Raw genomic sequence first — 26,146 nt, forward strand, 5'->3', positions numbered from 1 at the left:
CACCCTGACATATTTGTTGGAACTCTTGAGCTCACAGCAGCAAAGTTGACCAGTTTATGACACAGCAAAAGCACAGCCTTTGCACGACCTTCCCAGTGCAAAGTAGCTTAGAGAACACTGTGGGCAAGGCACACAGCCACAGGAGCTCCCACATCTGTACTTTAGGAAGAATGAAGACAGTTTCTCCTACGGACAGTTATGTCATTTGTAACTCACACCGTGTTCCAGTCTTCTTCCTTATCTAACTCAGCAGAGCACATATATCTAAAATGATGAGAAAAGAACATGAAAAAAATGCAGCCATCCTTCTGCTCTGCGCCATAACACACACATACTGTTCAGACAAAAGATTAAATACTTGCAGCTTTACTATTTAGTAAAGATGTGGCTTCTACAGACAGAGCATGACAGGAAAGACACCTGGAAAACATTTTGCTCCCTTTAGGAAGAGACAGAAAATCCTGGCTTTACATACTTCACAGATTTCAGTAGAAAGAAATGATCTATCTTTCCTACTCCACCTCCTTCTGGAAATAAGAAAGTGAAATCTGATCTTTGACTCTCACAGCCTGACAGTAAGTAGCTGTAGTTTACAAAATGTAGGGAGCTTTATGCTGAGTTTCATTGCTGGCTCAGACACGCTTTAAAGGGGACTGGGAAAAGCTACTACAATTTCAAACCTACCTAACCACCAGCAGCTGGGCTGCACACAAAGGATGTTCAGACAGTTGCACAATCTACACATTCCCAACTGAATGCAGGCAGACGATGTCTGTCACATCAATCGTCTTTCAGTAACTCTCCTCCTCCAGAGCTTAACGCTTCCCTGTTGCACGGCAGCCTGTAATTGCTGACAGCCTTCTATCATAACAATTCTCCAATGCCAGCAAAGGGCTCTCATCTCTGCCAGCTCCACAGCAGTGCTCTCGGTGAATTAGGAATCACCTCCTTGTTTCATTTTTCAGACTGTTTGGGAACACTCAAACAAGATCAGCAAAGGATAAAACTGGGCATCCCACCACACGCTGCTCAACATCTTCAGATATTCTCTCGAAGAAAAGTAGTATTTTAAGAACCCCTTCCAGTGAATTGGAAGCACTTAATTTGAAAGGTTCTGTCAGTAACAGATGGACAAAAAGGATTGCTCTGAAGGGCACAAATCCCCTCAGGGCAACGAATGCTTTCTGGAGATGGCTGCACAGCCATAGCTGTGTGTATTAATGCACTTTTTAAATGTCGAAGCAATCCAAGGTTTCTCAAGCAATGATTCATTGATGTTTTATGCTGTTCTGAGGCACACTACAAAGCAAACAGCTTCTGCAGCGAGAACCACATCCCAACAGTTTGACTTCCAACACAATCTCTCTCGCTCTTCAGTTCTTAAGATCACATAAACCTTCACAGCACTCAAGCTGCTCCCTTCCAGCAGACTGCAGGGTCCCCACAATTCCACGCCATTTAGAAACAGCCATGGAAGCACGTGGCTGGTGACAGGAGGGCAGCCCTTCCAGAAACAGCTGCCCTCATCAGAGGGGAATGGGGGAAACCTTCAAAAACCTCTTTCCTGAATGGCCTGCTCAGCTCAGAACACACCGCACATGAGCTGCCAGCACCCAGCAGCTTGCTGGCAACACTGCACTTCCCAAAAGCTCAGCGCTGGCGATGCACTTTCACACAAGTATTAATTTTATTATGGTTACTTTATGATTTTGCCTCATTGCTCTGCTATTTTTAAATGCAGGGCTGTAATAGAAGGCGTCTGACTGCCCAAGAGAGAGCAGAGCCATCACACTGTGGAGACTTTGTGGTGTCGGTGGCCTCTGCAGGGCAGAGCTCACATACAGCACAAGGGCATGACCATGGAGGCTGAGGCAGAGCTCTACAGCTCAGCACAAACACCTGGACCCATAGCTCCCTTTCCCCATTAGTTGTTGCTTATCTGTCCTCACAGCTTCAAAAATCTTCTGAAGCAGTAGTTTTCCACATCAAATTACTTGGAGTGAATACAGGGATTGTCATTAGAAAGAGCTGCTGCAACCCATCCTGAGAGACCAACCATGGCTGGCTCCAACTCAACCATGTAGGAGCAAGTAACTTGTAATTTGGCAATGCAAGAAAACTCTGCATATGTGTTACCACCTAGAGATGAAGAAGAACAGTGACCTTGGGACAGCAGCTGACACAGACAGCAAAAGCCAGCAAATTTCCCTCTAATCAGTTACATTCTCCTTGTCTAAATCATAGCTCATGGTGCAGCATCAACACATGCTGTATGGATTACATGATGACTTGTACATGATCATGTTACTCAGTGTTTAAAACAAATTATTTACTTCACAAATACAGCAGAGGCACAAGAAGCTGCATCTCTGTTACTAAAAATGGCCAGATTTGTACCACAAGATAACTAACATGCATTAGCTATCTTATAAATACCAACAGGGCATTACAGTGGCAGGGCATTACAGATTGCTTTACCACAAGGTAGTGAAATGAACTCTGAGCTTCCTTCTGCCTTTGCAGGGAAGCAGACAACTGCACAAGCCTAAATTCTGTGTGAAAACAACACCTGTATGGTCAGACTGAGTACTCACCACCAGCACATCCCAATGCCCACTGCTAAGGAAGGAGTTTAATGAGTCCGAAGAAGGAATCTACTTCTGTAATGTGTGATTTAAAGGGCATGGCTTCTCTTGCATCTTTAGGTGCTAAAATGACAAATGACCCTGTAACACTCCTCCTCATCTCTAACAATCTTGCATTGATCAGGTAACAGACGGTCTAGGAGATTAAATGTACCACCTGTGTTTTCCTGGGAGATGACCATTAGAAGTTAAATGTCAAGTTCAACCCTAAGTCACACTAAATAATAGCTTAATTAATTAATTAATTACCTTGCTCTGCAACCCTGCTCAATCCTGCCAAACATATAGAACATTTTATACAATGACATGGGAATTGATTACAGTTTATCTTCTACCTGGACTTTAAAACAATTACTGAATCCAATGTTCTGCCCACAGTCTCCCCAGGAAGCATCAGGAGTTTGTTTTACTCCTTGTTTTAAATGGAGCTATCATCAGTTATTGGTACTTCGCCATACTGTCACAGGTGAAACCTGTCCTGGATATTTAATCTTCAGTGATTTCTAACTTGGTACCCATAGAGCAGAGGTGACCTCATTGCAGCTTCCAGATAGCTTAGACTACAACATTTTACAGTGGTTTCTTTAATAAGGTCACAGCTTTGTTCTGTGCAAGTGCACACTGAACAGACAACTAGTTCTGACTTAATGTCTCCAAGCAATACAAAGTCTGCCAACATCTGATTACCTTCACCATTACAACTTTTGATCTTATTTCTAGCCTAAATACATTCAGCTTCAAGTCTTTCCCTATTGCATCTCCTTTGGCCCAGAAAAATAACTCTTCTGATAGAAGTACTGTACAAATATAACTGCAGGCTTTAGCTGTCTCTGAGGAAAACCTCCCAGCCTTCAAGCTTCTTATGCTCCTCGCAGCCAGCTTCTGTGACATGTAAAGACGATGAGCTAAAACAGCATAACCCCGGTCTTCCCTCTTAATACAATCTGTCACTCTTCCTCCCACACAAAGCCTACCTTGGCTGCTGGTTTAGGGTATCTCTCAGTGTAAAACTCCCTGCCCTTTCATGCGTGCTGTGTAAAAACTGGAAAAAAGGGCAACAGACCAATCTGCCACTATGTACTTTCTTTGGCACATTAATGAACAGACAATGTGCACTGACATTTTTATAATACAAAATATGAAATATGTCACAGGAATGTAAGACCATTGCTGCTGTAGGATACAGCTTTATCTCTTTACCCATGCATGTTCTAAGAGCAAAGAAACAAAGTCAGCATTCCATTCCATAACAGACGGCTGGCTTAGAAAGCACTTCTTTTTGTCTTGTTTAAGAGTTCGAACCCCTGCATTGGACTGCATGTCAGTATTTCAGGATAGAAATGGTTTAACTATAACATTAAACAAGAAAAAGAAAAGCCTATACCCACCAGCCCAACGGTGTTGCATTTCCATCACAGCACACCAACTAGGTAGGTCTTCATTGGAGCTCCCTAACGTGCACAAACACAGTGCTATGGCCCTAGTGGCCATCAGTGCTCTAACGAGCTGTGCACCTTTAGGAAGGTGTGGTCAAACTTTACATGATTTACCTAGGGGCTGTAAAGGAACAGCCCATCAATACCCATGCTGCCAGGTGGCACGGCTGAAGTGTGGACAGACACACGCACAGCAGCTTTGGTTCAGCCAGTACAGGAGAGAACTATCCTTTCCCTTTTCTTTATCTTAGTAAATAGTTTTATCTCAACCTATGAGTTCCACTCTTTTTTTAAATTTAATTCTTGCCCTCATTCCAAGTGTCAGAAGCCAGCCTGAACTTTTCCTCTGCATTGTGGCTGTAAAGAGAGGATGACATATGTGGACACAGGTATTGTGCTTGGGATGACATCTGCTTGTTAAAGGAGTTGTGCTTGTTAAAGGGAGAAAGAAAGCTAAACCTTCAGTCCATCCGAGCAGCTGAGATGATTCCCCACTCAGGTGACAAAGCTGCCTTTCTGAAGGCTTGTGTGGAAGAGAAGACACCTAAATATTACAGCCAGACCCTCTGCAAATTCCTCCTGAGTTTATGGGTTACTTGACCCAGCAGAAGCCTCTGGTGCAGCCATTTGCTTCAGCAGCCCCAGAACTCAACGCTCCCCTCTGAGGACAGCAGTCTTACATACAAAGGAGCATTTTTTTACCTTTTAAGCCAATTCTCTGGACAATCTGAGGTAAAACAATTACCTCATTTCAGTTGCACACCAAATTCCCTTCTGGTGGAATTCACATCAGCACTACTGCAACTTTATAGTATTTGCATTATAAAAATGTCTGCAAAGGAGGCCAAGAAAAACAGCTTTCTGTTCAGAGGAAGCTCTGTGGTCAAAATGATGTCATAAGAAAGCGCCAAATTAATTTCCTGTGGTTACATCCTTACAGGAAATCCAAGAAGCTCAGCTTTCTTTCTAAACCAAGCAGTCATTTGTTGTCAATAACTGTTAATTACGTACCCAGATGTGTCAGTTTATAAACTAAGAACTATCATGATTAGGCTTCATTATCTGGATTCCTCCCAGATCGACTGTTGGGATCTGTTTAGATCAGCAGCCTCAAGTCAGCGGAACAGATCAGCGCGTGCTTCCCTGGGCCACTTCAGGGGCTCAGTGCAGTCAGGCTGCTGTGCTCTCAGCAATTCCCGGCAGCTTCCTGCAATTTCCTTCCTCAGCCCCCTCCCCAACACTGGGGGAGGGGTATCTGCTGCTTTGAGAAACACCGCCGAGTAGGAACAGCTACACAGATACAACTCTTAGCAAGAACAGGGACACCTAACCAAGAAAAACAATGATGAGCAACAGCTTTTCTGTCTTGTATGAACAGAAATAGGGAGATCGGGAGTGATTCATGAGGTTCTCCAGCTGGTAGAATAACCACAAAAATGCCTAACAGGTCCCACCCCCAGTCAGTCCTTTCAGAAACTACAGAAAGATGCAGCATGACAAAGTTTAATTGCAGTTTAAATAGTAAAAGAAAACTTCAGCAAAGCACTGAACTACTTGAAATTGATTTTCTCAATAGGTCTTCAATGGAAAACCTGCTCCCCAGTTTTCTGTCTCCCCAAAACCACTCACATGTAGTGAGCATTCACACCTGCACTACTGCTTCCAGCCACTCATCTACCATGCAACCTACACGCTTGCTGCTTTCCCACTCACAGCAGAGGGGAATCCACTGGAGGAGGAAAAGAAATCTCTTCTTTCTGTAATCTGCACTAAAATTATGGCTCTGTCCTTATAGTGACCCTTCAGTGGAAATCTCTTGGGACAGACTCTTCAGTCCATGCTTCTCTGGACTGGCAGGAAGCCCGACATAAAACTTGGAGAGCTGAATGGTAAACGGTAAAGACAAATCAGATTCAGTCCAAACAACACCTACACTTCACACAACGCTGTATTTCAAGGTTTGTGTGGATTATTTTTCTTTTCAGTACTTTTTAAACAAACCACATTTTAAGCAGACTATGAATTTTCAGGGCAGAGACCCAGCACATTACTTGCCTGGAAAAGACACAACACAAGATGCACCGTAACAGAGCTCAAATCAGTAGCATATACACCTCCTGGAAAGTGAGAGCTGATGACAGCCAGCGCACGACAGCAGAGATGTTGTATTGATGCCTACTCAGCAAGTCTTTACCTGCAGACTGTGGGCAGTGGGCAGGGAGAGAGACTTGCTCAACCACGTAGATAAGCCCCCAACTAGTCAAGGGAGGAACAGACAAGTGCCAACCAATCCTCATGCCACCTGAACATACATACCATATCTAACAGAACACAGCATTTCCATTAAAAAAAAAGGCAAGTGAGAGGCTAGGAAAGGGAATTACAGAGCTTAAAAGTTCTGTAGCAGACAGACAAGGCTTCCAGACAGGATTGCATCTTTTTTAGATAATCATACAGCCCTGATTCAGAGTATGGTCCATTTCATAATCTTCCTACCTCTCTGTCCTTGAGTTTCATGGCGAGCACCAGCTGATGTCTGTGGTTAGTAAGGGCCTCCCGATAATTTCCTTTGGAGAAGAATGCGGAGCCCAGATTCCCATGAGCTCGGCATTCTCCCGTCTGGTCACCTGAGTCAAATGCAAACAAAAGTAAGGTCAGCTAACAAAGAGTCACCAGAAGAATCCAGCAGAAAGACCAGATCACCCTGTGTAGTGAATCTCCAATGTGAAAGCCAAGATCAGAACAAATTCATCCTCATTTCTACTATGCAGCCAAGCCTCATCCTCTTCTCCCTGACCTTCAAAAACTTCTCCAATAACCCTCAATCTATTTTTAGAATTATGTGGATTTCCTCTTTGGCCCAACACCTGGCAGCTCCCATTCTTCCATGTTTATTCTTTGTTCAACATTAGCAGTCTCTCTGTGGAAACAAGTGAATTGTTTAGGCTTAAAAGACATAAAGAGTATGCCAGTTTTCTCCAGAAAGCATTTCTGCAGCTCAGCTCAGAAACAAAACACATCTATTGATCTATTGCTGCCTTCTGAGCCTCACAAACTCAGCCTGGCTGCATTTTTCTATCTAATTTTGGGGAATGAAAATAAGACTGCTTCACTTAAGACTCATTTAAGGTTTTTGTGCACTTCTCCACAGAAGGTAAGATCTATCCCCATACACAAGACAGTAGAGAACCCTGTAAAACCTTATCATGTTCACTGATCATCAACATCTTCACACATGGAGGCTGCACGAGCTGTACTCTGCGAACTCAGAAATCTTACATTTGATTTAGCAGCTAGTGATACACCATAGAAACCTGAGTGTTATACAGAGATGCTGGTTGTTCATACAGCTATTGATTTGTTCCATCTGCACCAATCCAGCACTCGAATGAATGAGATGAGAACTCTACCTAAAGTCTTGGCTACGTCCAAGTCTTGCTGCATGTATCCGGTGCTTTTCTCTGTGTTCCCAAGGGACCAGTAAGCACTGCTCAGCGCAGAGAACACCGATCCCCGCAGCTTTAGGCTGCAAGTGCCAATCTTCAGGGCAGCTTCCAGTACAACCACAGAGGCCCCATGATGGCCTGCAGTCAGAAGTTCCTGGCCAATCACAGACACCACAACAAAGGGGCTCTTGTCCAGCTTCATCTTCTGCAATTGTTGATAGGTTGGCTCCAGGGACTCTAAAATACAAGAATGGAAGAAGAGTTACTCAACAAACTAAGTTATTTGCATCCAGAAATCAGCCTAACACTTCATCCTCCTTTCTGGTAATCAAATGACACAATAAATTAAGAGCCAAACTGTCCAAATCAAACCAGAATTTATTACAGGAATTCAGAGCTCAAACAGATCATGTAATACCCAATACAAGCACAATGGGACAGGTCAGATCAACAAGCATGTTGGTGCTTTTCCTGCAGAAAGCACTTCAGGAAGACAGCACAAGAACTCCTATCAGTCTCATTCTACAATATGAAGGCTGGTCTAATGGCAGAAAGAATACAGAGAACACCTGCAGTTTCATAGCAGATTGGAAATGGGCTGACAGCAGAGTATTAAAGCATTGCAGTCCCTGCCCCTTCAGCTGAACATTTAAAAAATGTGTGCCTGTTCAGATACCACAGCACATGACATGCACCAACAGACGTGACCAAAACTGCACGAAGAAGCTGCTCTGCTTGCTCAAGGCAGGAACCAAAGGTACATCTGCAGAACAACAGCACCACACCTGACAGACTAGTGATAACGGGTCTAATTTATTTTTATTAGTCAGGTGACAGAACATCCTGGCTGTACATTTCAGGAAGGACACCAGTGTGACAGGACTCCTCTTATATGTGCTGTGCTGCACCCCACCTGATCACACTGAGTTCAATTCTCAACATTTATGACTAATTAAGATTTCTGGATTAGATGATCTCACCTGAATCAACATTACCACAGCAGGTTCAGGAAGCCATTTGCTTCCTGTTTTCATCTGCTCTGCCTCTCCACATTCACTATGCATATAAAAAAACAACAGATACTTAACACTTGCCTGAAGATTGCAATGGATGCAATCCAGATTCTAGGATTAAATGCAGACATAAGAGGACAGAAATCCTGTAACGTCCCACCAGGACACAAAATCAACTATTACTGATAGGGCTCAGTTAACAGCCATGACACTGCAAGAGCAGGTACGAATTCAGCTCCCGAGCTTATGATTCTAGCTAGGTAATGCAGGCAAAAATAAGGAGAGAGAGGGAAGAGCTGCTGGCTACTCTGAAGTCAAGCGGGACAGGGAGATTAAGCATGGTAATGGAAGGGCAGACATGGAGGCCACTACATCTCTTGCAGTGAATGATGAAGGAAAAGACACAATCGGGTAAAAGATGAAGCAACTCTGATCACTGACTGTGGAAGGGAGTCCGAGCTTCCTCTACATACCGTGAGCTTATGTTTCCTGAATCCCTGAGGGCCTGCATTAAATAATCTTTAGCACATCACTAGTACTTATAACTCTTGCCTTCACAGCTGCTCTTCTTATTCCTCAGGAAGATACCACTCACATCAGCCTCGCCATAGCTCCAAATAATCAATCATCCAGTGGGTTCAAATTACAAGCGACAGGTTTTACCCCATAACACCTGAACAGGTGTCCCTCCAAGGCAGCAAGCTCTTGTAAAGGGGGCCAGAATGAAACGTAACAAATACATGCTTGCACACACAACGCTTAGCCCAGTGAGACCAAGATCCTGAATATTCATTACAGGAGTACAGCATACATACACACTCAAATTAAAACTAATACTTTATAAGCAGAGCTAATTTAAAATCTGCCAAAATACTCAGTGGGAAGATAACAACTGGCAAGCATCAACACCAAGAAGCACAGTAGGGAGCAGCAATATAGATATACAGCTGCACTATGACGGGACAGTAAGATCACCCAGTTAAATCTGGAGATGCTTAGACAGAAATACTGTGTCACCTGCATTCTAAGCAGCAGCCACGGTACCTTTGGGTACCAAATGAAATTAGCTTCACACATTAACTGCTATGCAGGATGGAAAATACTAAATGAATTCATTTTAAAGGAAGGGAAAAAAAAAAAGAAAAAAAAACTGTAAAAAAAAATGAAACACTAAGGGGAATATTTTTTCATTTCAGCACTTCTTGACCCCCAAGCCCTGGGGATGCACTGCTGAGGATGGGAATTGTCATGCTTCCCCTCAGGAAATACAGTTAGAACACAACAACAAAGAGCTTGCAAAAGAAACAGAGCAATGGAATAAAGAGGATACTCCCACCTCCCTCTAAAATGGGGACAATTATGAAAGAGAAACAAAACAGTCTACAGCTAATACCACCTCAAGCTTCACGTTATGTCAGTGTTCTTCCCAAATACAAGTGAACAGGCAGAACAGATTTTTGCCTTCTGGAACATTGTGTTTTGAAAAGCGTTATTACTGTGGAAAAGCTGCTTGAACGCTCTTCTGGGCAAACTCTGGCCCTAAGCATTTAAGACTCTCTGTGTACCCAATGGCCAAGCATTAGAGCATTGTGGGAAACTGTTTCAAGTGAAAACAAAGTCTGGGCCACAGGAGCACATATCTCTCCATCTGCACTTACCTCGCATGGGAGACTTCATGGCAGCCTCCACCATGCCAACCAGAAGCTGCAGGCTTTTGGGATCCTGTGCCAGCCCCGATGCAAACGCTGCCAGTGCATCTGCATGGCGTCCCAGGTACTGAAGGGCCACGCCCTGTCGGAAGTATGCCTGCAAAAACAGAGGGAAGAAATGGCAATCATTTAATTGGTACAAGTCTAAAGTATGCCACGTGTTGGCCATCTCACATTGGAGTACACTGGGCTTCGCGACCACATTAAGGTTTCTTTGGTCACGGTACCTACAGTCAGAAAAATCACAGCTTGGTTATTTATTCCCATCACATGTGACTACCTCAGCCTTTGTGAGACCTCTGAAATGCTAATGGGGAGTCAGTACTTCATGTTTATGATACACATCAGAAAATAAAAGGTTACGCTACATTAAAAAGTGCCTTAAGAACTACTCCTTAAGATTGGCTCTCAGTATTGCACTCCTGGATAATCACAGAATGGCTGAGGTTGGAGGGGAGCTTACAGACCCCCCAGCACAACCCCTGCCGTGTGCTGGCTGCCCCCAGCTCAGGCTGCCCAGGGCCCATCCATGGCCAGGGATGGGGCACCCACAGCTCTGGGCAGCACTGCCAGGGCCTCACTGCCCTCTGAGTGAAGAATTGCTTCCTCACATCCAACCTCAATCTCCCCTCTTTTAGTTTAAAGTCACTTCCCTATTTCATATCACTATCAGACCATGTAAAAAGTCACTCCCTTCCTGACTGTAAGAGCCTTGCAAGTACTGGAAGTATTATCTGTCCCCATCTGCACTAGAAACCTGTACATTCAATACATACACATAAAGGTCTTCTTACTTAAACAGAATAAATCTTCAACTAATATCCAAACTGCTATTTCATTAGAGCTTGCAGACACATTCAGGATCCAACCCATGGAGGCAGAGATCAAGGAAAATCAGAAACGACAAGAGAAATTTATAGACATGAATATTTAATCCTTTTTCCATTAGCGAGCGTTGATTGTAGAACCATTTTTAATGAATTCAATGAAAGTAAAATTCTTTTCATTAACCTTTAGTATAAATGTGTTCTTATTGAACCAAACAAGCTACTGTACTGGAAACCAATTCAATGTTAATTAGATTACTAGCATTATGCTTTAAATCAAAGAAAATACAAAGAAGTAATAAATGTGCAGCAGCCATCATCATGAGCTCTCCAAGCAAAGCACGCTGTCACCTCAATCATGGTGTACGCTCTTAAGTCCTTTTTTCCCCAGAATTATCATTTAATTACTTTCTATACTGCTTCATCACAGAGGCAGGTTGATGCAGCATGTCTCTGATGGGGGCCTTTCAGGCCAACAAGGCTGGTTTCACAGACCCAAGACAAATATGCCTGCCTAATCCAATTATCAGGGATGAGGGCACAAATACACAGCAGCCAGCAAGGGAGCTTCATCTTGCATGTAGGCGAGCCGCACATCTCGTGCTTTACAAAAAGACAGAAGCCTGTCACCTCTTCTCTCATAATACATCCTACCTGCATAGGTGGCACATCAGAAACACAAAGCAGAATGTCAGTTCAGCCCAGAACATTGTTTGTGTGTGAATACAAACAAGAGCCCCCCCCCAAAGAAGAGCCTATTAATCTTAATCAAATGAACATCTTGGCCAATTTTGCTCCTGCAAAAAAAAACCTTCGCTCTTCTCTCTTCCAGTTTCCAGCTTATGCAGAACCCTCTGCACACACTGTGCTCCCGAGAGTCCTTTAACAAAATAAATAAGCAGCATTCACAGCGTCTATTTCCTCTCCAAAAGAAGCATTCACAAGTTATTTTAGCATTGGAATGTAGATAACGTATCAAGGGAAGAAATCTGCTAACAGGAAACGGAGAGAATCACCCTCTGGAAGAGGAAAGGGAAAGGAAGGGCAGGGAGCCAGGGCTGCAGCTGAAGGAATGAGACACCACGCAGCTTAACAGCCCTGACAGACAGAACCTTCCCACCCTTCACCAATCTAATCACATTCTGTGACGATCACAAGTGTTTGCTCTACGCTTAAAATCATATTAATTTACCAGAAATCCCGGGTGCGAAAAGCTGATTGATTCCTTTCAAGAAGATTAAAGCAACAAGAGGATGATGTTTAGCTACGGACAGGACAAACAGCAGCAGGTGCTTTCTGACTGCGGCTCCCTGCATTCTCAACATGATACAAAGACATTTATCCTACTCCCTGTACTGTTACATCAGATCACACCTCTACTTATTTCAAAGGGTAAACGGCACCAGTCCTTTCCTGACAACTCAAATAGCCACAGCACTGAGTAACAAACTCTGCTTTATGAACAGGTGTATTGAGGTCTGCTGCTGATGTACTGCTGCAGAGCTTCAAAACCACTTCACAACCAGGAAACACAAAGAGAAGACTGAGAGCTGCTAGAGGTATCCATGCAGAAGGACCATCATGACCTAACAGAACTGCATGAAAATGCAGGTCCACGAGCCAATGTCTATCTAAACACACTAAACAAAAAGATCACTAAGCAAATTAATGCAAAATTCCTATAGAATACACAAATTAAGTCCAATTACAGATCAGTGCTACAGCTTGCAAAACTTGCATGAGTGCTCAGGTTGTTCGTAGCCTCTCACCTTTCTAGAAGAGAAGGGCTTTCACATTTTCTTTTGACAGCTATATTATATTTGAACATATTATGTTAACGATTCAAAGCTCATGGACGTTTGCAATGAGTTCTGAGTATGCAAATTCAATTACCCTCAATTCTCTCTTGCACAGACCTGCCGCATGGCCAGCAGAAGACAAATGTGACACACTAAAACAAAGATGGAGATGACAGTAACACACAGGAGCGATGATTATTGCTAAAAATACTGGTTTACATAGGTAGACATGGGAGGCATACTATGCATTTGTAAATGTATTAGAGCTCCTGTTCAGATTTAAATATCCTCCGTATGCCCCAGGTCACACTGTATCTCGTACCTCCTGCAGCACAGTCCCAGTCTCCACGTACAGATGGGTACAGAGTATTTTAAGCAGTTATCTGCCAGGACTTCTCCTTCCAGGCCCTTAGATCAGGTGCATCGCTACTTCAGCATAAAGGTGCAACATCCAATACTACCTAGAAGTCTCCCTTCTCCAGCTCCTGTTACTAGGATGATACAATGAAATCCACAGTAACCTGTGCGCTTCCAGGCAGGCCAAGGGCTCCTGCAGATTTGAAGCTAACAGATTACAGGTAGATGGAAAGAATTACAGTCCCACGGACAGCTTATATTTCCTCACTGGAAGGTTTTAAATTTAGTAGTTTGTATGTTAACCACCTCTTTTATAATGAGATTTCCTGGTAGAGACACATTTTGTTTAAGTAGCACCAGACCAATTACACCAAAAAACCTTGACAGAAGCAGAAGAACCTCACTGCCCAACCCAAGAGGTCTGAGGAACAGGGTACAGACCCAACCAGCCCACAGAACACAAGAGCTCTTCAGCCCATGCGATGGCTTCCTGTTAAGGGTTGATTGCCCAGTTGCTCCCCACTTCTAAGATCATTTTGGGAAGCAGATCCTCCCCATGGCTGCCTCACTGTGTTTCCAGTTCCCTCCCTCCCTGCACATCCCTGCCTCCACAAAATAGGTAACAATTACTTTGTGCTTTTACAAGAGGAGCTCGTATTTACTCAATCCTAACAAAGCTGACAAAACAGTAACAAAAACCAACAAACGGTAACAAAGCAGATTGACTTCTCAACATGCCTTTTAATCGGTCAGCAAATTAAGAAACAATTCTAATAGGACTAGCAGAGTAATCCCATAAACCTCAGATCTTTAGAAAGCCAGGCTTAAAACTTAATGCATGAACCCATGAATTACATTATCCAAATAGCACAGAATTTCTTTGTTTCGGCAATTCTACTTGGAAATCCTTGAGATTTTTCTTTCACTTTACTGCAGACAGCCTGGATAAAGAAAGGAGCAGCAGAACCAATAACTGTTCACGCGCTTTCACAATTAATAAAGCATGCACCAATAACTGACATCTTTCTACAACCTCCTAAGATAAGCACTTAACAGTGCTGTTGTCTTCAGTCTGAATGCAAACAGCAAAACATCCAGATACACACACAGACCAGCTGAGAACAGGAAGGATGGTCTATATTTCATGCATGTTCCTTCTTGGGTCCCATATATTAACACACAGTGCTCCACTTTCACATTCAGACAGGCAAGCAGAAAAGGAATGTGAATAACACATAACAAAGTTAAAATTTCTTTTCTTTCCTTCCCCTTCATGCTGGATCAGCAAGGAAATCACTGGCCTATATTTCAACACTGAAATTACTCACTCTGATCTATGGAAAGGTGAAACCAAATCTAAACATTTCTCTCTGTACCTATCTTTATGGGACACCTGCAAGGATAATCTGGGAGCCTGTACAGTAACTCAAACATAGCCAAAGTTCTGCTCTTGGCTGAAATTTGGCACTGGGTTCATCCTCTCAAACACAGCTGATATCTCTGGTGCTTGGTGCCACCATGACTCTTCACCTGCAGACTCATTGCTGTGCCATGGGATGGCACTGCATGGTGAGCCCACACTTGGTGCCGCACATCTGTTGGTGAACAGTGGGAGAGGAAGGCACAACCAGCAGGAGCCCGAGGGGAAGAGGATTAAAAGGTAAAAGGCAGCTTTAGCAAAGAGCTGATCTTATCAAGTCACTGATACTAAGCAAGGGAGATTGTTAATGGAAGAGAAAGTGAATAAGCCTATTGACCTTCTGTTTGGGGAAGCCAGGCCGTATTGCAGCCTCTTATGGACATTTTTTAGTCAGCTGGGCAACTACCAGCAGCTCAGACAATATACACACTTCATACAGCCAAGTGGAGATAGTCTGGGAAAGAGGACAAGGAGGGAATAATTAGCACTTTCTATCCATAACAATATTGAAAACACTCCCAATACTCTGGAAACAAAAATAAATCATTCTCATTAACTTGCAGAATGTATTTGGCAGCTGATACTTCAAAGCCATGCAGTAAACTGGCCCCATAATGAAGGCTGCTCAAACAGCAAGCCAACATACAGAACATCAGAGACCTGAAGTTACAGAGATCCAGCTCAGGGCCCACAGAGAACTTAACCTCCTCCTTCAGATGGGACTCTCCCTTTGCATTGTTTCAGAGCTGCCTCTTTGCCCCATGCTGAACAGAACACGTCATACTTTCATGGTAAGAGTATAATTTTTTTGTGGGCTTTTTTTTCCTCCTTTGGCTTTAAGAAAAGTTTATTAACAAGAGGAGAACATGAAAGAAGACCTTCCTAATCTGACCCTCCAGTTTTGTAAATACAGACATGCCTGTGAGCCTTTTGATCCTCATCTCATCAAATGTCACTGAACCCGGATAACAAATTCACAGGTGCAATCTGAAATGGGATCAGAATGCAAATGCAATCACTAAAATGACTGACATTAAGAGGGTTCTGAACACAAAAGCTGTTCTAGGCAGAGCAACAGTAACCACCTCATAGTTAACAGAAAACAAACAGTAACAATAAAAATACAATAACAAGAAATGACATTTGTATGAATGGAATTTCTTTTCTCCTACATGTCCCAAAATTCTGCTAAACAAAAGCAAATCAGTGTAACCCAGATAATCCAGTGCTTTTCTTACCAGATAAGGATCAAAATATATTGTAATTGTTCAGACCAGGGACGTAGACTTTCATACCGTACTGGCAGCTGGAGCAGACTCTGGTACAACCCTTTGGGCTCGTACCACTTTTCTCTGCAGAACCTATGGCAATAAATCATTCAGCTCCTTAGCGTGTCACCTATGCAATGCTTACAAGAATTAGAGAGAAAAAGCTGCAGGAGTTCGGTCCCATCTTACCACGGTCTCGTGTAAGTCTGTAGCATGAGCTCATCTTTCTGGAAGAAGATTTAGTACCAGGGTACAAGTATTTCTCTAAAAGCAGCCTATTTATTCTTTCGGCTGGACAGGATATGGTGCTGATAATAAATACTCTTCAACAGTTAGAACTGGGCCATCAGCTGGCACATCTGAGCACGCTGCCACATGGCCATCTAAGGTCACAGTCAGAAAACCAAGAACCCTAAATACATCTCTGAAATAGGGCAATGCCTGTAAGAACACGATGAACTGAGGTCAACATATACAAGTGATCCACGCTGCCCACAGCAAGTGTGGTGGCAAAGACTATCGAGGCTTTCATCACCAAGGCTGGGCAACCCATCTTAATCATGCAGCTCATGCTGCTCAGGATGAATGCTGTGTGCCCTGCAAGCCTCGTGTGGGTGCCAGACAGGCTCCTCTAGGGGCACCATGGGCTCCTGCAGCTCCACCTTTCATCCTCTTTGCTCTGCCCAACCCCTCACTTTCTGTAGGTGGTCCTTGCAGAGGCTGCAGGCAATACCACAGCACTGCCTGCTCTGCGCCCAACCCGCCTCACTAGAATTTATGTGGTCATTTTGTCATCAAACCTCGAGCTCTGAGAGTGACTCACTTTCCTAAGCAGCTGCTGGCTGACTTGCGACTGGGTAATGGAGATGGAAGAACAAAACTGGAATGGTATCACAAGAGTTTGGAGCAGAGAACAACTGTCAAATTAACATGGAAAAACTTGAAAAAAATAATAAATCTGTCTTAGACAAAGACTCTCATTGTACACATGGGAGGAAATTCAAAACACCTTTCTGTTCACGTCAGCTTCAGGCCCTGGACAACCAACTGTCTGAACAGAAAAGGCAAACCACAATGCTCCCTCAATTTGCCAGATCAGCAGATGACACTGAAAATAGCACGAATAATCTCCAATACATTTCACCAGCCTGTGTTGAGCCTGCAGAACGCTTCCACGTGGGATGCACCAACCACCCCATGGGGGGCTGCTCCCCACAGCCTCCGGGTGAGCAAAGCCAACATCTGATGAATACAATGCTCATGGACTGAAGAAAAGGAGCAAAACACGGGAACAGTCACTATGGCTTCTTGGGGCCAGGCACCAGGTTGAATCTCTCCTCTCCCATTGTAACTGCTTTACAGCCAAATTTTAGAGAGAAATACGGGACAAATCTCTGCTGTGGGATTTCAGGAATGTGGGGAGAGGGAAGAATGTGCTTTAATTCAGAACACATGCAGCACATGTATAAATACTGCTTGCAGTCCATATGCATTCAACTCCTGCTTTCACAGTTAAAGCTGCACTGAGACAATTTTCCTCCCAAGTCAGTACACTCAGCTGGCACCTGAACCACCCCAAATTAACAGGAAAAGATCTAACAAATCCATTGTTTCTGCAGCACAGATTCTTCATATTCTTCCCATTTCCAAGGCAACTCTAACAAAAAAAATTCCTTGACAGTGGAAATTTCCTCTAAGTCCCATCAAGTCCACAGGGACAAGCAGCAATGGGGGGCAGGTAAAATATCACGCCTTACTTTACCAAAGGAGCCTTTAATTTCTGTTATGAATTTATGCTTCCACTTCCTCAAGTGGGAGATGGTGCACAAATCACTTTCCCACAGGATCTAAACAGAATCACAAGGTTGGAAAGGACCTACAAGATCATCCAGTCCAACCACCCTCCCATTACCATTGCTACCACAAGCTACACACCATACCTTGTAGCTAAATATAATCATCAGTAACTGAATCCAATTTTCGCTTACTTTGGTTAGCACAAAAATCAACAGCACAGCTTTCCACATAGCAGCATTGCTCCTTTCCTGCTTATTCCAGGCTTGCTCTGGAAACACAATCTGCAACCTAGAGCCTCCTCTTCAGAGAGCATCTCAAACCCATAACAACAGCACATGCAAACCATCTTTTTACCTTTACTGCCTACAGCTCTTCCATCTTATCCAACAGTAAGAACCAGCCCAAGCTAGAGGGAAGTGCTCTAGACAAACAGCAAGCAATCCACGAACACACAAATACAGCACAGTGTTTCAGGTTGGCAGACACAGAGATGAGTACAACACCACCCAGCATTCCCCTGCAGCTCAGCAGGGACAATGTTTTGCTCTGTTTCTGGCTATACAACTTGTTTTAAGAGTTATAAAAGATAAGTTAAGCCACATTTCGTGCTGCTCAGCTCTAACACCAATCCCAGCACAGCATGACTGGCAATATAATATTAGAATAAATTGATTACATGGCACCTGTAAGGTGTTTCTTGGTTAAGTCTGGTGCAGTGGCAGGATTGTTTCTAACATTATTCATTTAATTTCATGTCTGAACTCTGATTTATACTGCATGAACATTTGAGATGTATCTTCAAGTGTACATCTGCACACAATCCTAACAACATTTAATGTGTTGAGAAACTTAGCAGAACTCGGGTATATACAAACATATGCTACTATTTGTATTCTCAAAAAGAAAAACAAATGAAAAGCAGCGCAAAGAAGGAACGGGGAAAAATAAAAACCATGTCCTAAAGAAAACAACATCCACCCAAACAATTCAGCACGCAGTTTCATTACCTCACTTTGAATTACTCATCTGAGCAGCAGCCTAAATGACCACCCCTCCTCTTCAGCATTTCTCCATGTTGCAGACTGGCAGTTTGAGCAAGTTTAGGTGGATCACACTGAAAACCCACAACAAAAACCAGAAATGAGACATTAAAGCATCTGGTCAGCCCACTGCATAAGGCTTGGCACTCACTGCAAAGACAGACAGGGACATCTCAAAGGTCTCTGTCAGCAAATGCAGCTCTTATTGACATAGGTGATCTAGATTCACAGTTAAGACAGTAGATCTTTAGCCAGCAGTTAGGCAGCTAATAAAACTAACAGCATGCAATGATGTGTGCTGAGACTACTGAAGATGACCAAAATCCAGAAGTCTGCACGTGCTCTTCCTCTTGCCCAGAAGATCAGACCCTTCTGGTTTTACTGTCTCTAAAACTGCTCCATGTCTTGCCTCCTTCTCTTCAATTCTTGGTAGATCAACCCATTTTCACCTTCTCTTTAACTGCATTCATTCTGAAAACCACCTAAGATTGTTGTGGAAATGCAGATATTTCTCCACATTAGAGTTTCCAGGGTCAGGCTGATGGGATTTTGAGCAACCTGATCTAGTAAAAGGCACACCCACCCATGGCAGGGGGGTAGAACTGTGTGATCTTTAAGGTTTCTTTCCAAACTACTCTATGATTTAATAAAGTAAATTGAGATTAAAAAGGATTTAGCAAAAATTAATACAGCTGGAAGACAGAGACAATTACTTGCACGCCACCAATTTGGAGCTAGATTGGGCCATCTCCCATCCAACAAAACAGTGCTACTTTGTGATTTCAGCTTTAAACTCTGACACCCCGACCGTGCTCATGTCTTTAACATCCACATTAGCTTGCCATCCCAGAACAGGCTGGAAAATGAAGGTCTCCTTGTCTGCAGATTGCTTAGTAACATCAGCAGACGTTTGAGGATACTGCCCACTTACAGAGATGTTTACCTAAGCTGAATACTGAATCTTGCAGTTTTTCATATGGTTAAAATCATGCAACTATGTAGGAAAAGTAATGAAGTCACCGAAAAGACTAGCTACTCTGGCAAGGTTCAGCTATAATAAAAAGACAAGTGATTTTGTTCTTAGTTACATGGAAAATCCAAGGGAGAAAAGCTCCGGTGAAAGTAAGCTTTCTATTTCCCTTTCAGCATTACGACAGAAGGTAACTACAGTTCCTTCAAAAACCACAGTCACTCACCTGGACTGGTTTTAGCAACAAATATTTCTGACACAAAGCAAATGAAACACACATGTTTAATGCAGTCCCTTTGTGTGGAATTCTTACGTTGGCCACGGAGCTGATGCCGTGGATAGTTTATTGCTCCACACGTCGGTATTTCTAAGCCACAGGCAGGGGAAGACAATTGCCTGATTTTTTATTTTAATGTTTGTAGCAGACCATTGGGTTCTCTTTGAATCTCAAACTCTGTATGAGGATTTCTGTTTCTGTTCCCAAGTCTGATACGAGACATTTGAACTGAGTGAAGAACAGTTATTAATGAATCCTGCTGTCCAGTCCAGCTTGTTAGCTTCAGCTCAGACACACAATGGTTCCATCTCTCTTGAAGACAGGAAAGTGGGAGACAAGGATTCTGCAGAATTAATTGCCCAGGAGCAGCCAAGCCTCAGCATAGTGTGGTGTAGCTGAGTTAGCAGTCAGGTTAGGAACAGGGTAAGTGCAATCAGAAGATGATGCATACTTTCCTCATCTCAGTTCTGATTCTGCTCCTGCTTGTTGCAGGCAGATTTGAACTATTCAGCAGTGAGGGGTGAGTACTAGAAGCAATCTCATGACACAGCGCAGAGGACATTCCCTGAGAGTCCGCCTTTCAAAGAATATCAGCCAAGCGTTTCTAATCCTCTTCCTCACGAGCTCTACCATCTCCGTTCACATCACCAAGTCACTTCATGCCTTTTTCATTTCAGTTCTAAAAAGGCACGTACAACCTTTAGCCTGGCACACAGCACAGCAAGCATGCACAAAGCAAATGAGCAGCAATGCAGGAAGGAGCCAGGAATCTCAGCTCAGCAATGGGCAGCTCTTGAAAGGCCCCCAACTAAACAACACCAAAAAGTCAACTTTGGCATCAAACGAGTCTCCATTTTCTCAAGTCCAGTGTGCATCAGAGAAAATAATCACTTCTGAATGACCAGACAGTGGCTGAACTAAAACTTCCTGGTCAAGAATGCAACCAGCATACGTGGATCTATGAAACAGTCGTGACTTGTTTCTTAATTGACAGTAGAATATGCTGTTATCCTTTAGGAAGGCCAAATCAACTAAGTTGAGGAGCACATTAAAACGGAGCACCCAGATGTTTGGAGGAATGCTCTGAACCACACAGAGCTGCAGCTCAGCCACTTCTCTCTGAGCACTAAAAGGACTTTTCCTGACCACCATTCCTCCACCAAACTTCTACTGGCAGTCACTTCTGGCAACACCAGCAGGTATAGTTTCCTCTGCCCACATGGGTGCAGTTGTGCTGCCTCCCAGCCTGCAGTCACCCCTACTGTGCTCAGTCAGCACCGCCTGCCAAGGAGGACAAAGCCAACGATGGGGACGGGAAGAAAATCCAGCCTGTGGAAATACTAAATATATAAATCTGTTTGGCTAAGGTGAACGTGGGAAAAATTCTTCAGGATGAGCGTCACACGTAGTGAGTTCTGCCAGATCATTACTCTTGTAACACAAAGGGGAGAAACACCGACCCTGAGTTTCCTTACATTGATTCGCCTCCTTTATCCCAGACCTCTGAAGCACCAAGTAATTTAGTAGTTGCTATAGAAACTACCAGATTTTATTGAACTGCCCTGAAAGGGTCAAGAGATAGCATGAAAGCAGTACATTTTAAATTATTTCCCTGCTACGCATCTGCTTCATTTCAACTGCCTTGCACTTCTCTGCTTTGTTATTCAAAGGCTATTTGGACTGACTCTGCAGCAGGTGTCATACCGCAGGGGGCTGCAACAGGTAAACCCCAAATCAGCTATGGCCGTGCTTTAATAAGCTGTACAATTCCTCACACAGAGGAGCCATCCCAAGCCTGTTTTCACCCACATTTCACCAGTTTAATAATTCTGCACTTAATAATTCATCTCTTCCCCTCCAGCTCCGTCACACTCTTCCCCTTTCCCCTCTCATTTATGCATCTAACAATACATACGTGCAGATCCCATCACTAAGCATCACCACAGCTTTGGACTGTTGCCTGAACATAGCCAGCTTTGCTGCTCTGTGAACTCCCTGTTAGTACCTTTCATCCTTGTATACAAGTACAGAATTTAGACACTAAGGGACAAACCACACAGAACATCTCCAAAATATCTCAGCTTGGATATTAGGAAGAATGTCTTCTCAGAAACACAGTCAGGCACTGGTACAGGCTGCCCAGGGAGTGGTGGGGTCACAGTCCCTGGGGGTGTTTAAGGAGAGGGTGGCTGTAGTACTCTGGGATGTGGTGAGTGAGCAGTATTGGAGCTGGGTGGACAGTTGGACTGCGTGGTCTTTGAGGCCTTTCCCAGCCTTAATGACTCTACAAAAAATACACTTAACCTTTTCTTGCAGCACAACCCAGCCAGAAGGCATTATCCTGCCTCAAATAAAGGAGCACGTGTCCCTAAATCAATTGCTTTCTCTCAAAAATCCTATCTAATCCCTTTAAACGTGCCTTTTGTTGTTACTTTGTTTATTCTCAAAGATATTAAAGCTTAACAACTTAAGGCTCTACAAGCTCTCCACATTTCTCCATTTCGATCCTACTTTTTAAGTGCTGAGACAATTTTAAATGGATTGTGGCAGATCACGAGATCAAACACAATACATCAGCTGACTTCACCTTACCCTTTACAGCACTACACATGGCAGTTCTGAAGCCGGCTAATTGCAGGAGTCAGCCCACCTTCCTCATCTGATCATTAAGGGAGCTGGCTTGCAGGAAAGCCCCACAATACCTTCTCCTATACACACAGTACTCACCCATGTCCTCACTGCATCACAACACCTTTGATCTCTGCTCTTATTTCTGAGAATATTCATAAAATCCTCAAAACACTGAGGCATTAAACCAAAGCCTACAGCCTAAGCACAGTCCTGTGAGCTAAAAGCACGACTTGCTTGCATTTTAGTACCGTGTATTTCCAGTAGTGGCTTTTCTGCAAACAAATCCTTTATTCAGGATATAGACCTCATGCTTAATTAAATAACTTTCATCACTACCTTTGAGAATCCTAAGTTCTTGGAGCACGGAGAGGAATAGGATACTGAAAAAAGTATGATGGAAGATTTGAGCTCTATAAATTAGTTACTGGTCTTTTGCTTTTCATCCTACACATGAATCAACTCAGACTAATTTTGTTGCCCTGGATACCTCTTGGGATTTATCAGATGTAATGATGAGCGCTGGACCCTGCAAGTAGTAGAAAGGGGAAAAAAAAGGGAAAAATAAGGAGAGGAAAAAAAGAGGAGAAATAAGATGAAAAATGAGAAGGAAGAAGCAAGGTGCTTCTGAAGATGGGAGAGAAGAGGATTAGGGTTGCCAAATGTACAACAGGACCAAACAGCACAACTCAGACTGCCCTGGAAATCTGCTGTCGATAATATAAATTCACAGGCAGCTACACACCAAACACTGCAAAGCTGGCAGGATTTAAATCAATTCTCAACCACCAAAGACTGATCCACATCTAACAGAGCTGACGCAGCCCACATCAATACTGACTGACCTGGTGACATAAGTAATTACCTCCCAGTTCATCCTTTAAATGACAGAAGAATCCTTCCTAGCTGAGCTATTCCCCTGAGCACCTCTCTGGGAAGAAAGGGCAGTGTCCCTGCAGCAGAGCTGTGAGCTGCAGCATTCCCACAGGAAGGACAAGCACTCGCTGATGAATGCCCCTTTCCACTTGTGCTTACATTAATTTTGTGAAGCATCCGATTATTTGAAGAAATAATACATTTAATACAGAGCACACTTGGCTTTGATGATAATCGATGTTTTCTGTTAGTTTTATTAAAGAAACATCTCTACCATTTATATGAAAAAGAGAGAAAGGTGAAAAATGAAATCAGTGACGATGACTGGATGCTCCCTTCTTTCTTCCTCACTGAACACACCTGGGACTTCACTGTCACTTGTCTATGAGACGGGCTCTTTACTTTTGGTAGCTGAACCTTGCTAAGCATCCAAAAAGGAAAATGTCTTTCATGAGCACTGTGAACTTACATAATGTCATATATTCCCTGGGGTAACCAGCTCCATACCGCATTCCTTATCATCAGTCACGGGAGAGAGCAGCCTGTCATTGTGGTTCATAGCGTTAGCTGGGAGGATTCCACAGAGGTATATTCTTCAGTTAACTGTACCATCAATACACAAAAGAGAGAACTCTTATTTGAAATACAGAACAATTGGGAAATACCTTTTTCTGTGAGCATGCTGCTTCCACCGCAGCACGGCAGAGGTTATTTTGAGCTGACTACTTTGACTGAGTTCAGCTGTAAGTAATTAAATTTAGTCATAGAAGTCTGATCTATAAATGGAACCTACAAAAGCAATTACCATAGCTTCCATTAGATTGGTAAGCAATGGCAGCCCTGCTTGATGTAAATTTAAAGGAACACTGTTTATACCTCACGAGAAGTCACAGTAACTCAATCCCCTTGCAGAGATTTACTTCCAAAGTTACACTTCACAGTGAATACAGTCACAGGTTATACATCTCAGCCAGGCTCCTTCCACTTTAACAGCCACACAGGCAAAAAAGACAATCATATAATACGACTTAAAGTGACTTTTTGGCTCCTGCTACGTACCCAGGAACTAGATGAAGGGAAAAGCTAAGTTAAACATGAAAGAGACAGGGTGACTAAGCATCAACGTGTTTTAAAAATGTATTTTGTACTCTTTATGCTCCCGTTGGAATCAAGACTATGAAAAGTGGATGGAGCTGTGAACGAGCTGGTATCTCTCAGCCCAGATACGCATTAACTTCTCAAAGCTCTGTTCTACAGGTCAAAAATCTTGGCACAGAAACAGAGCAAAATGCATGAAAGCACTGAAACACTCTGAACAAGCAAAATAACTGAAGAGAATTCGTACTACTCTGCTGTCACACAAGAGCCATGAATCTTCCTGCCAAGCTGTGCACCTTCGGCCCCTCCACTGACAACCAAGGGAGAAGGATAACAGCTCCTTAGATGATGTGTCACAACTCCTGCTGAGGACCTAACAATTACTAATGCTACCAAGGAGGTTTTCCTCATTTCTTAGGACAAGGGGGAATGGTTTTAAAGCTGAGACAGGGGAGGTTTAGGTTGGATCTTAGGAGGAAGTTTTTCACCCAGGGGGTGCTGACACACTGGAACAGGTTGCCCAAGGAGGCTGCGGATGCCCCATCCCTGCAGGCATTCAAGGCCAGGCTGGATGTGGCTCTGGGCAGCCTGGGCTGCTGGTTGGCGACCGTGCACACACACAGCAGGGGGTTGAAATTAGATGAGCATTATGGTACTTTTCAACCCTGATCGTTATATGATTCTATGACAAAAGTGAAGGTGTACAGGCAATCAGTACCCAGTCACCCCTTGTATACACCATCTCTTTTCCTATTATCAACACATTGCTTTCTTCCAGACAATTAGAAGAAATAAAACAATAAAAAGAAAACACACTACAAATAAATTCTGCCATTTCTTCTTATGCCAAGGCCTGTTGGTCTCAGCAGCCTTCAGGTTTTGTATACTCCCTGTTTTCAGTTCTCTGCACCTGACCTTAATAGTCCCTTTTACTTTTCAGACTCTGATTTAGGTACAATGCTCTCTCACCCAGCAAGGACTGTGGAACCGAAGACAAACATGTAACAAAACAGGATGTCTCTTTGTAGCATTATAAATACAAATATTTGTTGGTCTCCTCCTCCGTCACACAGGAAATTCCAGGCTACTGTGTCTGTATGCACGTGGCACACACAAACAACAAGAAGCAGATGGACAGAAACAGTGACAGTTTCCCATGTTCAGTAAGAAGTCAGGATCATCTCTGCACGTTCCCTGACCCAACAGCTGTGTATCCATGTGTATACTGCATGCTCAGGGTCAGCAAAAGCCTGTTCTTTTTGGTCAGTATGACTTCTCACACAATAGAATTTTCTTTGGGGGATGGAAAGCTGAGAGAAGAAGCTATCAAACAATCCTGCTGACACATCAATTTGTGACTGTGTGTTTGAAAAGCAACCGGAGATTTGGCACAGTGATCCAGGGTAAAAGCAGCCGACAGCCACCATGTCCTCAATGAGAGCATCTCCTCTATACACAACAGACACAGCAGTCATTTTTGTGCCATAAAGGACATTCAACTCCACAGCCTCTTATCACTCATCTACCCTAAACGGGGATG

The 26,146-nt window shown here is 43.4% G+C and overlaps 1 protein-coding gene across 5 annotated transcripts in view; it reads right to left on the bottom strand.

Annotated features, from left to right (window-relative positions):
- TTC28 (tetratricopeptide repeat domain 28) overlaps positions 1-26,146 on the bottom strand; it is a 119,332-nt gene that overhangs the window by 44,644 nt on the left and 48,542 nt on the right. For 4 of the 5 annotated variants that reach the window (XM_032447827.1, XM_032447826.1, XM_015877937.2 and 1 more), the window contains 3 exons: positions 10,199-10,346; positions 7,492-7,764; positions 6,578-6,708 (listed from right to left, as the gene is read on the bottom strand). In XM_032447827.1, the coding sequence (XP_032303718.1) occupies positions 6,578-6,708; positions 7,492-7,764; positions 10,199-10,346 (552 nt within the window). Of the gene's footprint in view, positions 1-6,577; positions 6,709-7,491; positions 7,765-10,198; positions 10,347-12,268; positions 12,355-26,146 lie in introns of those variants that run through there. The other variant, XM_032447828.1, reaches the window with a different exon arrangement.

This window comes from Coturnix japonica, chromosome 15 (genome assembly GCF_001577835.2).
Source record: "Coturnix japonica isolate 7356 chromosome 15, Coturnix japonica 2.1, whole genome shotgun sequence".
Taxonomy (NCBI): Eukaryota; Metazoa; Chordata; class Aves; order Galliformes; family Phasianidae; genus Coturnix; species Coturnix japonica.